General features: G+C 34.1%; 2 protein-coding genes across 2 annotated transcripts; one reads left to right on the top strand and one right to left on the bottom strand.

Annotated features, from left to right (window-relative positions):
• Nucleotides 1-1,615: 1,615 nt before the first annotated feature.
• LOC126682586 (mechanosensitive ion channel protein 6-like) lies at nt 1,616-7,316 on the bottom strand. The gene is made up of 5 exons (XM_050378310.2): nt 5,266-7,316; nt 4,825-4,948; nt 3,848-4,141; nt 2,854-3,056; nt 1,616-1,908 (listed from the first exon to the last, which is right to left on the bottom strand). The coding sequence occupies exons 1-5, from the start codon at nt 7,071-7,073 to the stop codon at nt 1,656-1,658; spliced, it is 2,682 nt and encodes an 893-aa protein (XP_050234267.1). The 5' UTR covers nt 7,074-7,316; the 3' UTR covers nt 1,616-1,655.
• Nucleotides 7,317-8,388: 1,072 nt separating this feature from the next.
• On the top strand, nt 8,389-9,204 carry LOC130015508 (uncharacterized). The gene has a single exon (XM_056105804.1). The coding sequence runs from the start codon at nt 8,427-8,429 to the stop codon at nt 9,183-9,185; it is 759 nt and encodes a 252-aa protein (XP_055961779.1). The 5' UTR covers nt 8,389-8,426; the 3' UTR covers nt 9,186-9,204.
• The last annotated feature ends 5,581 nt before the right edge of the window (nt 9,205-14,785 follow it).

Here is a 14,785-nt window from a genome sequence, read left to right as displayed (position 1 = left end):
TTTTTTGCAAGTGTTCAATAATTAGGAAGAATTCAAGTGTTGATAATTTCTTAACACCAATTGCACTCTCATAACTTCTATTATCTCTTATTCCGCTGCTAATATACTTTAAACGTATAAAAAGTTTGAATCTTCAAGAATTTTAATTTGAACAAAGAGTCAACGCACTCCCTAAACTTGTGTCACGGGGTCATCTAACCCAATGTATACTTTTTTGAGCAAATAACCCCAAAACTTTTTATTTTCGGGTCAAGTAACCCCATAATTGTATTTTTAAAACGCGTAAAATACAAATCGGAGGTGAGGGATGCAAAAAAGTAATTAGATACTTTTCTAATTGTTGCGATAAAATTATCCTAAATTTGTTTTTTAAAATAAAAATATAACTTATGGGGTTATTTGACCCAAAAATGAAGAGTTTTGGGGTTAATTGCTCAAAAAAATATAAATTGGGCTAGATGACCCCGTGTCACAAGTTCAGGGGGCGCATTGAACCTTTGTTCATTTTAATTTGAAATTTGAATAAACGCTAAAAAATCTTGAACGATACAAGAATCTATGCAAAAACAAACTATAACGAATAAAGCACACGAAAAAACATAAAACTCGAAAGAACCGAGCAGTTTATTCAAAAAACAAACATCATAAAATATTGAAATAAACAAGTTAAACTGTCTCTTGCGCTCGAAATCGAAGAAAAACGGACTTCCTCTCTCTAAAAAATCGACGTGAAAATGTTCATTATTAAGAAGATTATATCCATGGACCATGGCTACTGGACAGAATTGGTGTTTAATCATGCAAGCAAAATGTGTGGCGTTAAGCTTACCGACGCTTTTTCTTTCATCATGAGCTGAGTACCTTCGCTAAAGACATAAATGTCGACACATTAGCTTTGGAGCCGCAAATTTACATATGATGGCGAATGGCCACCTAATTAATTAGAGGGTTAAAATTCTGAATGGTATAATTTTTTTTCGCTTTTGTATCAATTTAATATTTTATTATCAATTTATATTTTTTAATACTAATTACTCTATTTCATTCTGAGCAATGATTATAAAAGTTAAAATAAATTTTATCTTCGTATATTGACTAGTTTATTAAATATTTTTTTTTAAAAACAGTCTAAACATGTCTTTTTCGAATTGAAATAAATTTAAAAATATGCTATAAAAATTTACTAACTTTATACGTTTTTTCAGTTTAATTCCGCCTTTTAAAAGTTTCATAAAAATACAACTACTTTTATATTTATTTCCAAATCCATACACAGAGTTATAATTTGCTGAGGTGACATCTCAGCAAATTACACCAATGAATGAATATCACCTCAGCACCGTGTATGTATTTGATATTTGATGTATTTTTATAACGATTTTTAAATGACGTAATTAAATTGAAAAAACGTGTAAAATTAATGAATTTTTATAACGTTAGCCCTGAATTAAATAATATATTTTTATTTTATGAATCGGGTGTATCATTTTAGATGAACAAATATATAGTAGATATTCTCATTTAATTCCGATGACGAAATCGACCTAAATTTCACAAAATATCGTCTAAAATAAATAAAAAAATAAAATAAAATACAAAATACAAAATTGAAACATGAGAGGAAGATTTAGTAACATTATATATTTTAACCCAAATTAAGAGTTAAAAGGAGGGATGGTACGAATATTGACATCAAGAGGTAATAACCGAAATTGCATATCAACATCTTTGAAAATTTTAACCATTTCTTCTAATAAAAGAGATCTTCTCGAAAATCTTTCTCCCATGTCTTGATGATTAATTCTATGCCTCAGCCACACTGCCACTCTCACTTGGTTCAGTTCTTCAAGCTCTTTCATTACCACCATTGGCCCAGGGTACCAGTGCTCTTTTTTAGTCTCAATGTAACTGCACAAATTGTTTAAATGAATTATTTTCATTAAGATATATACATGTAATTTTGTTGTAATCGTGTACAATTTCAAAATTCACTTATTTCAATAAAAATAAAACTACAGGGACTCAATTCAAAAAAAAATTAATATAGGATAAAAAGTTTATCTTTGTCGCACTAAAGGCGCGTGGAGTACGCATACTTTATTTCTGTGACAGAGGGACTTAATGCCTATAAATTTAAATTGTAAGGACTCAATCTTGAAAAATAAAAGTGGAAGGACTCAATTAAAAAATACAATAGCCTAGTGACTCAAATATATATTTTCTCGATTATATAACTAATTGTCATTTTTCTGTTTCCGTTTCAACTTCTAGTTACTTAAATCGTGTAATATAGTAATTGATCATGTTGATGCGTATGAATTCTCTAATAAATTTATCCTGAAACCGATTGAAGATTCAATAAAAATAAAAGTACAGGGACTCAATTTAAAGAAAAAATTAATATGGAATAAAAAGTTTATCTTTGTCACACTAAAAGCTCGTGGAGTACACACACTTTATTTATGTGACAAAAGGACCAATGCTTATAAATTTAAAGTCTAAGGACTCAGTCTTGATAAATAAAAGTGGAAGGACTCAATTAAAACAATACAATACCTAGGGACTCAAATATATGTTTTCCCAATAGTTTTGCCTCCCTTCTAATATATTTTTGACTTTATCCTTGACCGATGACATGATTGCTGACATAGAAAATATTACAAAATATTCTTTTATGTCAGCAAAAATACATCAAAACTTCATTAAAACGACTCATCGTTGAATTTAAAAATTTAGAATTTAATTTTAATTTTACGACCTCACATTTGTTTACCGTATATGTGTGATGACCTAATTAATTATTTGGATTAAAATGGATTTATGTATAGCTTAATGAATAAATTAAAGACTTACTTGATGATTTTCTGTCTCATGAGAGCAATCTTTTCAGCAGGAGTGGAAACATGGATGAAGAACTCAACTGCATCTCCCATATCAGGGCTGCGATAGAAGTTTCCGATAGGCTTGGTCGCAAGAACATTGTTAGGGTACACTATCTTCTGATTGTCTGCTCTTAGGAACACCGTTGTTAGAATGTTCATCTCCTCCACTATCATCTGAAAATTCATTCAGTATTATATTTTCATCCATTGCTGCAACACTTTATTTTGATATGAAAAGCTTCAAATATTTTGACTTTGAATAAAAAAATTAACTTTTAAAGTTTTTGTACTATATTGAAAAATATGATAAATATTTGATGCTGTTAAGGGTTTTTAACCCTTTTGTTTTTGCATAAAGCAATAGTTGTATTATTCTTAAATATAGTTGGAGAGCACTTCAAGTAAGAAGTGATCTTTTTGAGGAGTAACTATAAAATAAATTATGAGTATTTTGTAATTTTAATAGAATTACTTACAAAAAATGCATGAATTTAATTAAAATTATAATTTAACTGTATATATGTAATTTTTATAATTCACGATCTTTAAAGTTTCTACAATTTCATGCAATCGAGTCATCTAAAGCCGATGTAGCTAATGCCACATATTGTATACACATGGTCTCCTTCCAATTAGTCACATCCGTTTTAGATGCGCGAATTGCTTAAAATTGTAAACAAATTAAAAGATCATGTATATAACTGCAAAAATCAAGTCTAAATAATTATGAAAAATTCATACATGATATTGCAAAAATAAAAAAAATAAAATATCTATATGATCATGAAAACAATTTATATTTTAATGTCCGCATCAACATTTATTTTATCATAAAATTATTTCGTGATTTAAACTATAAAAAATATCAGTTAATTGTTTATATTGTCAAACTTAAAAACTCGTATAAAAATTAAAAAATACGCCAAAATTCGTAATTTATAGAAGAAGAGAAATGTTAAAAATACCTGGACACTATCAACTTCACACCTATCGCCGACATCAAAAGGATGAATCAAGAACAAGAAGAGAATGGATTCGAACAAAGTCTTGACAGTATTTCCGAAAATGAAGGAGGCCACCACAATCTGTGAGCCTATGAACACCACAAATTTGCTAGTGGCGATTCCAAGAATGAGGAGCCATATCACAATTATGATAATGCTCACTACTACGTTCACCACATGATGAAGCTTGTTCACTGCTGTCTTTGTGTCATTCAATGTCAATGCTAGTGCTCTCCTCTCCCTAAATGCATTCACCTACATCCATTCAATCTTTATTATTTTCAGTGGCGGAACCAGGATTAAAATTTAGATGTTAATTTACGGAAACCTAAATTCGTAGCTATATTTTTAAAATAAAAAGTTAGACGGGCTCTTTTGGTATTTTCCGGACTATGTCCTTGATTACATCTTATTTACATAACCAGTGAAAGCATTTTCTGTGTTATATGATAATGGAAATACTAAAATTGAAACGGAAACAAACAGAAAAATGTCATTTTTTATAAAAGGGAAGAGGGTTATTTTTGCCCTTAAAGTTTGATCGAGGATCAAATAAGCCCTTAACGTCCGGAAAGATTCAAATATGCCCCTAACGTCTTAAAAATTGATCAAACAGGCCCTCCAATTTTGACAACCATGTCCTTAACGTCTCATTTGTAAGTTAAACTAGGGGCCTAATTATTCATTTTTTAAGACGTTTGGGGCAATATTTGAATCTTTGTAGACGTTTGGGCTCACTTGATCTTGTAAACAAAACTTAGGGACATAAATGACCCTTTTTCCTTTATAAAATAAAGATTATAAAGTTAAAATTTCCATGTTGAGCTGATGTTTTAATTTTTATTAAAAAAATAGTTAAAAGTTAAGATTTTTAGAAATATTTTCAGATACGAAAACGAAATACTGCAAGCTAAGAAACTGATAATCTATGTTCTTACCACCCAGTTCTTTAGAGATGATTTACTGATCCGGCTGCTTTCAGATGTTCCTTCAAAGCAACTCATTGATTTTGAAGCTTCGTCTTCTCTCATAAATCGCATCAAATCTTGTAAGTAAATGTACCTAAACAAAACATATAATTAATTACTTCCCTACAGTCTTTACTACATGCCAGAAAAACTTATACAATTTCAATCCCCACAGGTATAATATATAGGGCCATATTATAAACAAAAAAAGAAAATAGTCGATACAGAACTTAAAACTTTGGATAACCGTTTTGTAAAGAAAAAATATAATTCGATAACCATTTTGTAAATTTTTATAACTCGATAACCCTTTTTATGAAAACACTATAGTTCGGTGACCTAAAAATTATTTAACCCCAAACTGCAAAGTTAATAGAATCACAAAAATAATAAAAAGTGAAAGTGACTCACTTGGATCCATTCTTAGCCACATTATAAAAGATCTTCCTAGCAGCAGCTTTAGCCTCATATTCATTTCTAATTTCGGTTCCAGATTCATCATCAAACCCTGCATCAAGAATCTGCTCATCCAACGTAGATAAAGAACCATGCCTCACAATATTCATCAACCTCTTCATATTCCAGGCCGAAATATTCTTCGGATTCAATTTATGCAAATAATCAATCGTTATTCCATAATGGTCACTGCTCTTCGTCTCACACTTTCTTGAAATTTGCCTAGAAAATGAGAAGCTTTTCGCCTCCCCTTTCTTGAAAGCCGAATCCTTCAGTTCTTGAGCCATATTAACTCCGGCATTCTGTAGAATCCGAATCTCGGCCGCGGTTTTCTCAATCTCGTCCTCGTTTCGCTGTAATTCTATCAACGGCGGTCCGGATAACGTCTCGATCACGAATTGATTAAATATCGATTCTTGAATCCTATCGAAATAAGTACTCACATGAAAAGATGAAGCCAGAACTTTAACCATTAATGTTTTAAGTAGCCACATGAAATTAGCCACCATAAAACATACCAAGATTTTGTTAATGTACATCAGATAATTTCCTTCTGATTCTCTTCTAACCTTCTCATCAAACAAGAAATGCCAAGCTAATAGCACAAGCCCTAACCACCAGCAATTTTGTACTCCTTTTCGTAATCCGTAAACGAAATACAAAACCCGTTTTCGTAAAAGAAAATTCCGCTCTATGAAGAACACGATTATCCGAATCCCCCAACCCGAAACCAATCTTCCACATATCAAAACCAATGCTAAAACTTCCCATTTCCATAATGGAAGCTTTAAAAAATGCTTTTCTCTCAAATCAGAAAGAGCAAGAGTGCAGATTAATGCACCCGTAATTGCAATCAAACTCACCCATTGAATTATATTCATTGCACTTAATCTAAAACTCTTCCTATGATACTCTTCAGGCATGTCATCACCCGCTAACGGATCGTCGTCATCGTCGTCGTCGTCTGCTTTACTCGCCCTACCTAACAGCCCGGATTTTAACGGTCCTGATTTGGGCGGTAATCTTCCTGACATTCGCGCTAATTCTTCCGGTGACGGATCTAAAAGCCTAGATTTTGTTTTCAGTCTTGAAATCTGATTAGGCTGAGCTCGAAACGAGGCGTTTGAGGTGCACTTTAGCACCTCGTCTCGACTAGGCTGCTGCTTGTGATTATGATTATGATTATGGTGACCATCTTTGCCTTCTATTAAATCCTTATACCGTTTCCGAACAGTGTCAGCTGAAGTACTTTCAATTCCACCCGAAAGCGCACCCGAAATCCCACCAGAAAGCGAAGGATCAAACGAAACCCGAATCTCCTTCGACGGGGTGCTGTTAAGTGGAGATTCAGGAAACGGATGCAAGTTCCGATCATAATATTCGCGTCTTAGCTCGTCCATTTCCATGTCCATGTCTAAAGCAATTTCACCACCAGCATTTTTTTGTTTGTTCAAGAACTGGCCAATAAGCTTTGACGGGGGATCATCTATATTACCTCTCGGTGTCTTACTGTCAAAACTAGAATGGCCTGAATCAACCTTGACGATAACCTCGGCCCGGCCCCGGTCAGTTGATCGGACGGCTCTAGGTGATTGCTCCGGCGGTGATTCTTGATGATCATGATCATGATCATTGCCGAGAATTGGCAACTCTTCGTGTTCGTTAGAGTGGCTGGACGCAGTTGCTCCTCCACCTGAGATTTTTCTTGCATGCTTGTAAGAACCCTGGCTTTTGAATGACTTCTTTAATGGAGAAAAATCCATTAAAATGCTATTGTTTTGCTCTTTTTTTCTATTGTTTTCTCAGGAAAACACAAGAATCAAGAATACATTATATAAGTATCAAGAAAAAATGAAGGTGTTTGTTTGGGATCTGGGAAACCAGCCAAAGATTTTTTTCTTTCTACAAAGGGTTTCCCAGAAAATTTGGAGATTTTGGTTGTGGTGTTGGTTTTTTCGTTTTGATGAATAGGTTTATTGTTGCAAATTTGTTGTATGAAATAAGTGGTGTAATTTGTTCAGAACGTGATTTAAAAGAAAGAGAGAGGAGTGAGGCAGTGTACAAAAATTTGACATGTGGCATTGAAGACGAGAGATCGGAAACAAAATTGCCCTGCATGTGAGTAGGTGTGTGCTCATCTAAATATTACTAACATAGCCGAAATTTTAGAGATTTTTTTTGCTAGACCAATTTAGAGGCTCTTGTACTATATTATTTTTGTTCAAAAAGCTCTTGTACTATTTTTTTATACTTCAGGTCCCTGTACTTACATAATATGTGATTTTTAGGTCCTTTTTTTGTTTTTTCCAATCCCTCTGCTTACAATTTTTTTGTTTCTCCAGTCCCTCAAAAGGACCTAAAATTCGAAATTTTGCCAAATACAGGGACCTGAAGAACAAAAAAATAGTATAAGGGCTTTTTGAACAAAAATGATATAGTACAAGAGCCTCTAGATGGGTTTAGCCATTTTTTTTGTTTTGATGAATAGAAATTTTATTTTATTTTTAAAACCTATAACATACTAATATTATTAAAATAATAACATCAGACTCTTATGAGGCGCCCTCTGTATGTAAGGAGAAATGCGGAATACAACAGAGATATGGTGATGACGTACATGAAACACAGATAAGTAAGTGTCCAACGAGAAATTCTTGTGTGAACCTAGTTCGCCACGTAGGATTGCGAACCTTCTATTAAATACATAACACGTGGCGTAATTAAATGTCATAACCGATCAATAAATAGCATTTAATTCTAATTAAAAGATCACTAATTAATGTGATAATTATTGATTGGTTATGGTATTTTATTACGCTACGTATCATGCATTTAATGGAGGGTTCATAATGCTACGTGGCGAACTAGGTTCACACAAGTATTTTTCGTGTCGAACACTTTTTATTAGTAAACGGAACACGTAGGAAACACTTAAAAAAAATACGTCGGTCGGGAGCATTTCTGAAAACATCCACAATGCCTATTTTGTTACAATAGAAGCATTTACTAGAATTAAAGTCAATTTGCCACTTATAAAAATGATATAGTACAAAAGCCTCTAAATGGGCTGCCCTTTTGTGGAATCTGTTTGGTTGGGTTCTACTTTCTCTCTACATATGGATGATTTATCAAGATATAATGTGGAGGATTTTTGGTGTCTTGTAAATCATAAATTTGACAACAGTGTAGACAAAGAGGAGTCTCTACAGTTGTTTGTTTGGATTTTATGGGCGATTTGGCTTGCGAGAAATGCGCTGATTTTTAAGGATGAGAATTGGGATCCAGGGACAGTGTTGTTGAAGGCAAATGAGCTTCATACCGAATGGTTAAATATCTGCAATCATAACAGGGAAAGTGTTAATGCTCAGCCTATGATCAATCCAATTGCAGGTCCCCATTGGGTACCTCCTCCTGGTAATGCTCATAAGATTAATTTTGATGGTGTCTTTATTTCAGTGTCCAGTGTAGGAGTGGGAGCTTGTGTGGCGAGGGATCATCGGGGTAAGGTCATTGCTTCCGTGGCTTGCCGTTTTTCGAATGTTACATCCGCTGCTGTTGTGGAAGCCTTAGCGTTGCGGGAAGCTATTGGCCTTGCGAAGAGTTTGAACCTGATTGATCCCATTTTCGAGGGTGATGCCAAATGTATCATTGATGCAATGAATGGCAAGTACGCTGTTGATATGGATTGTGAGGTGATCTTGGAGGATTGCCGGTTTTTTTGTAGGAGTATTCTTGATTGTTCTTTTCGTTTTGTTAAGCGTTCGTGTAATTGGGTGGCACATATTGTTGTTAAGCGAGCCCTTAGAGATAATTTCTTTTGTTGTAATCCTCTAGCCCAACTTTTGTGGCTAGAATCGAGACTTGTAAGTCGATAATTTCTTAATGAAATCCTTCCTTTGGCAAAAAAAAAACTTACATGCCACTTGTATTATACATGAATGAATAACAATTTGGCTTAATCCATATAGAGGTCCCTGTACTTTATATATTTTTTTCCGTAGATTCTTATACTTCATTTTTGTAGTATTGGTCCTTCTACTTACCTATTTTTGATTTTCAGGTCCTTTATGAATTTTTTCCGTGGCTGGAGGAAACAAAAATTATAAGTAGAGGGACTAGAGAAAACAAAAATTATAAGTAGATGGACTGGAAAAAACTCACAAAGGACTTGAAAATTAAAAATAGGTAAATAGAGGGACCAGATAATACAAAAATGAAGTATAAAGACTTACAGAAAAAAAAGTATAAAATACAAAGATCTCTATATGAGTTTGGCCTAAAACTTTCCTGCAAACTGGGTTGTAGGAATTCCTACAATCTAGACAGATGTCAGTTTTACATAAATTTAAAAATTGATTTTTTACTGTCTTTTTGTTCTAAATTCCATACCTATTTGTTCAATTCTCTTCAAAACATGCAGCCCGATCTTCTTTTTTCATCTAGTCATACTCAATTTGATCTAACACAAATTTTGACACCATTTCTGAGTATTGGATATAATCAAATAACATTCTTTCGTTATTAAACATCATTCACGGTATTGTGTTTTGGAATTGCCTTTCAAATTGTTTGGGTCATGGAGAAGAAAAACTATAAATGTTAGAGGTTATTCGATGAGACAATTTGCGAATTATTTAAAATTTATTGAAAAATAATTGAAATTGACTTGAATAATATTGAATGGTGCTCGAGCTACTTTTGTTAATTGTCGAGTCAAAATTGAAAATCAAAATATCCGGCTCTATAAACGCGCGAGCTTAGTTGAACTTTAGCTAATTTATATTTTTATCCTTTTTAATTATATATATTTAAAATTAATAAATCTGTATTTCTATAATAAAATAATATTTTGAATTATTTATATCAGTGGTCGAATCGATCCGAGCTCGAGTCTCAATTATTTTATAAAATTTGAGTTTGAATTCTTGAAATAAAATCTAATCGAGTTTGAATTGAATATTAAATTAAAACTGAATCCAAATCTAAGTCGATCCGATTGCGGTTTTAAATGTTGTAAGAGAAATTGCAGAAAATACTCCGTTTTTCAAAATATTTGCAAAAATACTCCGTTTTTTGAAAATTATTTGTCTACCTTTTTTTAAAAAAAATTTATTTTTTTTCTCCGGTTTTTTTTTATTCTGAAAAAATTTATAAAAATACTTCGTTTTTTTAAACTGTATTAAACTGTATTATAAACGGTTTCAAAGATGTCAAAGTTTTTTAAAAATAATCCGTTATAAACCATTTGAAACTCTATTAGAAACTGTATTTGAAACCGTTTGAAACTCTATTAGAAACTGTATTTGAAACGTTTTTATAAAACAGTTTCAAATTGTGTTTTTTAAAACTGTATTTGAAACCGTTTGAAACTCTATTTTTACGAAACCGTTATAAACCGTTTGAAACTATATTAGAAACTGTATTTAAAACCGTTTGAAACTGCGGAGTACAAAAATAAATTGCGGAGTAAAAAAATAAATATTTATTTTTTTTAGGTACGCTTATAAACTTTCAGTTTTTGAGGTAAATTTACAAATATTTTAGTTTTTTAGGTATTCTCCTAAACGTCCCATGTTGTAATGGAAATTAAAGGACTCGTAAACAAAGTGCAATATTTGTAGAATTAGTAATGATACATATTCAATTTTTTAATGTTGATTTAGTAATTAGTTGGAGTAAACAATAAATTTTAATATCAATGTGAACAATTCATAAATTGACATCTGTCTATATAGTAGGAAATCCTGCAACCCAGTTTTATTCCTAACCCTTCTATATTATAAACATGCATAATGATGGATTTAAGATTTATTTTAGCTTAGTTTCTACTTCACTTTTAATTTTTCATTATCCAAAATTAACCATACATTTTCCACAAATTTACTCCTATTTTAAAAAATTTATTTGTAGTTTTTAAAAATTTCCGTCCTAGCAAGGGATAAATCCCACTCTTGCCATAGTGTGATTCCCGTTAAGATAGAGGGTATTATAGTCTGTTTTTCTAGTTTAGTCTAACCTATATAAACTCTCCTGATATTATTTTAAGGTTTTAAGGCTTTTATGCAATTATTAGTCTCTATCTTCTTGTATTTTTTTCTTTACCAAATTAATGATATTTGCAATTCTCTTTTTTCTAATTAAAGTTATCATGGTATCAAAGCCGATTTCTTACTCTTGCCATTAATTTGATCTCGTCCACAAAATATTTTTTGGCATTTTCTTGTGATTGTGCGGCTGTTGCGATTGGTGATTATTCGTTTGTTCGGTATTATTGGTGATCTAATTTTGGTTGTTCGTCATTTTGGTTGCTAACTCTCTCTGCTCATCATTTGGGTTTGTTCTCTCTAATTAATTGATTTAATTTGTTATTTTCTGTTCATATTTTAGTATAGCTAAAAGTAGAGATGATTGGCTTTAAGCAGTTAGTGTTCAGTTAGATGGTAAAAATTATGCATATTGGAGTTATGTGATGAAAAATTTCTGAATAGTAAACAAAAATTGGGTTATATTTCGGGTGCTTTTGTTAAGACTGGGGATGGCACAACTGCTGATTATGTGACTTTGTTAGATAAATGAGAAGTGGATAATTCCCGATCATCACTTTGATTAATAATTCTATTAAGCACTCGATAGGTATCCAGTTAGCAAAATATGAGATAGTTAAAGAGGTTTGGGATCACCTAACTAGACTATACACACAGTATAACTTTGCAAAACAATACGAGTTTGAGTCTGATATTCGTGCTTTGCAGTAGAAAAGTATGAGTATTCAGGAATTTTATGATGTTATGACAGATTTGTGGGATCAACTGGCTCTCACAGAATCTGCTGAATTACGAGCCTTTAGGGCTTATATTGCACGAAAAGAGGAGTAGAGATTGGTACAGTTTTTAATGGCTCTTCGTGAGGAGCTTAAGGGACTTCGAGGGTCCATTTTGCATTGTCATTCACCGCCTTATGTTAATTCTGTTGTTAGTGAACTTTTGGCTATCACTACAAGAAATCAGCCAATTAGCGACGGATATTTCCGTCGCTAATTGGCTAAAATCCGTCGCTAATGGAGTTTAGCGACGGATTACCGACGGACATAATCTGTCGGTACATTTTGGGTCGCTAATCATTTAGCGACCCCAAAACTGAACCGTCGGCAAGTTACCGACGGAATTTTCCGTCGGTAAATTGCCACGGTTCAGTCGGTATTCTGGTCGGGTTAGCCGACCAAATACCGACACATTTGGCGACAGACTATTCCGTCGCTAAATCAGCGACGGAATATTTCATCGCTAAATGTAGTCGCAAATTTGGACAAATTGGCGACGGAAAATCCGTCGCTAATTAGTCCAATTTTGTCGTTTTTTGAGCATTATAGCGACGGATTTTCCGTCGCTAAAAGCTCATATGTGGTCGCTAATTTTTTTTTCGGCAGAAAATTCTCGTTTTTCGGCATTTTTCGATTGTTTCTGTTTTTTAATAGACCCGTTGACTAATCACAGACAGACACGATAGACAACAACAAAAAAACAAAAACTGAAACACAAATAAACATAAACCAAAACCGTTATATATAAATAAACGGTAAAAAAGTATACAATTCGATAAATACTAAATAAGTCAAAATATGCAAACTGTATTATAAAAATCCAAGTCCAAATACTATACTACCCCAAACTAGTAGTGTCGTCAGTCGGTGGAGGTGGAGGTGGGGGAAACTGCGGTCGTAACTCCGGTGGGAGTGTAGTCATCAGTCGCGCAAGCTCAGTATGGATCCGCTCGTCGAAACCCGCCTCCACAGTACGGATCCGCTGCTCGACCCGCTCTTTAAAACCCGCCTCCACAGTACGCATCCGCTGCTCGAGTCGCTCCTCAACCTCTCTAGCAATGCGCTGCTCGATCTCCTCACTAACGACCGCCTGCTGCTGTGACTGGGATGATCCACCGCGGCGCAATCGGCTGCTCAAGCCGATGTAGGATGCTGAAGCCGAACCAATACCGTAGACTCGCTGCTTCTTGATTGCCTCGAGATACAAAAACAGCTCGTTCTCGTCGATCGGCTCTGGAGTCGACGAACTCCCTTCCCCAGCCGCCTGAGACTGGGTCGCTGCAGCAAGCTCTGCCTGGAAACGGTCCTGAGATTAAAAATACAAATTTTTAGTTTAGTGAAACTTTATAAAAATACTTCACAAATATTAGTTTAAACCTACATTTCTAACTAAAAATCGGCAGCATTTTCTCTAAAATTTGATCATCACCCATTTTTCAGGGACATCCTGCAAAAACTACAGACAACTCTGTTCAACAATACGAAATAGCAATCACAACACCCACAACAAACACGTAAACATCCTATAAACAACTAACTATATAAAGTTATATTTATATCATATTAAACAGTCACTTAAGGTTAAAATGAACTTACATTTTTATCCTTTGATCTCTTGTCAACGAAGACAGTCCGATCAGCTTTGGTCAGGTGCAACCGTACATGCAACTCAGCTAAAGTGGGCTCTCGACCGAGCTCCTCAGTCTATCATATGAAATGAAAAAGTTAATTAGTAGATAAACAGAATATATAACGATTAGTAATATTAAAAACATACCATAACTATCTTATGCCTCGTAGCCGATCTCGATCCTGCGGTATGTCGAACCGGTCCGGTGCCAGCTCCGGACGGCTCACTCATCCGATTAGCTCGTGCTACCTCAGACTTCTTCTTAACCTCAGTAGTATCCTAGTCTCGCTTCCACGACGCCCAAGTATCAGCACTAACACTTCCCTCTTTTTTATCTGGCTTCATGTTGTGGAGAGTATCTTTGTACCGATTAGCCGCATGTCGGTAGAAGACCCCTCTAATCAGGTCCTCAGGGTAGGTGGAGTCCCAATAAAAATCCTTCTGCAAACCATTAATTAATAAAAAAATTAGAAATCAAAAAGACAATAAAACATAAATTTAAAATTTTAATTTAACAACAAGTAGAAGCCCTTATGCTCCGTTGTCGTTCCTGCTATCTAGTAACCTTTCTCTGTATATTACAAAAAAACTTAGTTTTCACATTTTTGAAATAATATTTGTTAAAAAAGTTGTCAATCATACCTTGCAGCATCAGGTGTAACTCTAATCCTCCCAGACTCGTCCGTAGCTGGCGGATGGTCCTGTGGCTGCGACTGTCTCGCCGCTCTCCGCGGTGCGGGTCTACCCGCCAGCACCTGCTGCTCAGCCCCTGGATCCGACCTCTCGAGTGGATCCTGCTCTGGTTCGCCACGGCCGCGTCCACGTCCCTGACCAGTATCCCTACCCCGGCCTCGACCGGCAGAAGAAGAACCTGAACCTCTCATATCTGCGAAACAAATTACAAAACAATATTCGACAAGAAAAAAATAATCACATCTATTATAAAAACCATAACACATAATTGTTTAACGAAATAAAGTTACTACATCAACAAACGTAAATAAAAGTCAAAATTCTACAGAAAT

The sequence above is a fragment of the Mercurialis annua genome, linkage group LG5 (genome assembly GCF_937616625.2).
Source record: "Mercurialis annua linkage group LG5, ddMerAnnu1.2, whole genome shotgun sequence".
Taxonomy (NCBI): Eukaryota; Viridiplantae; Streptophyta; class Magnoliopsida; order Malpighiales; family Euphorbiaceae; genus Mercurialis; species Mercurialis annua.
The sequence above is the reverse complement of the archived record's forward strand: the minus strand, read 5'-3'. Positions and strand labels throughout refer to the sequence as shown.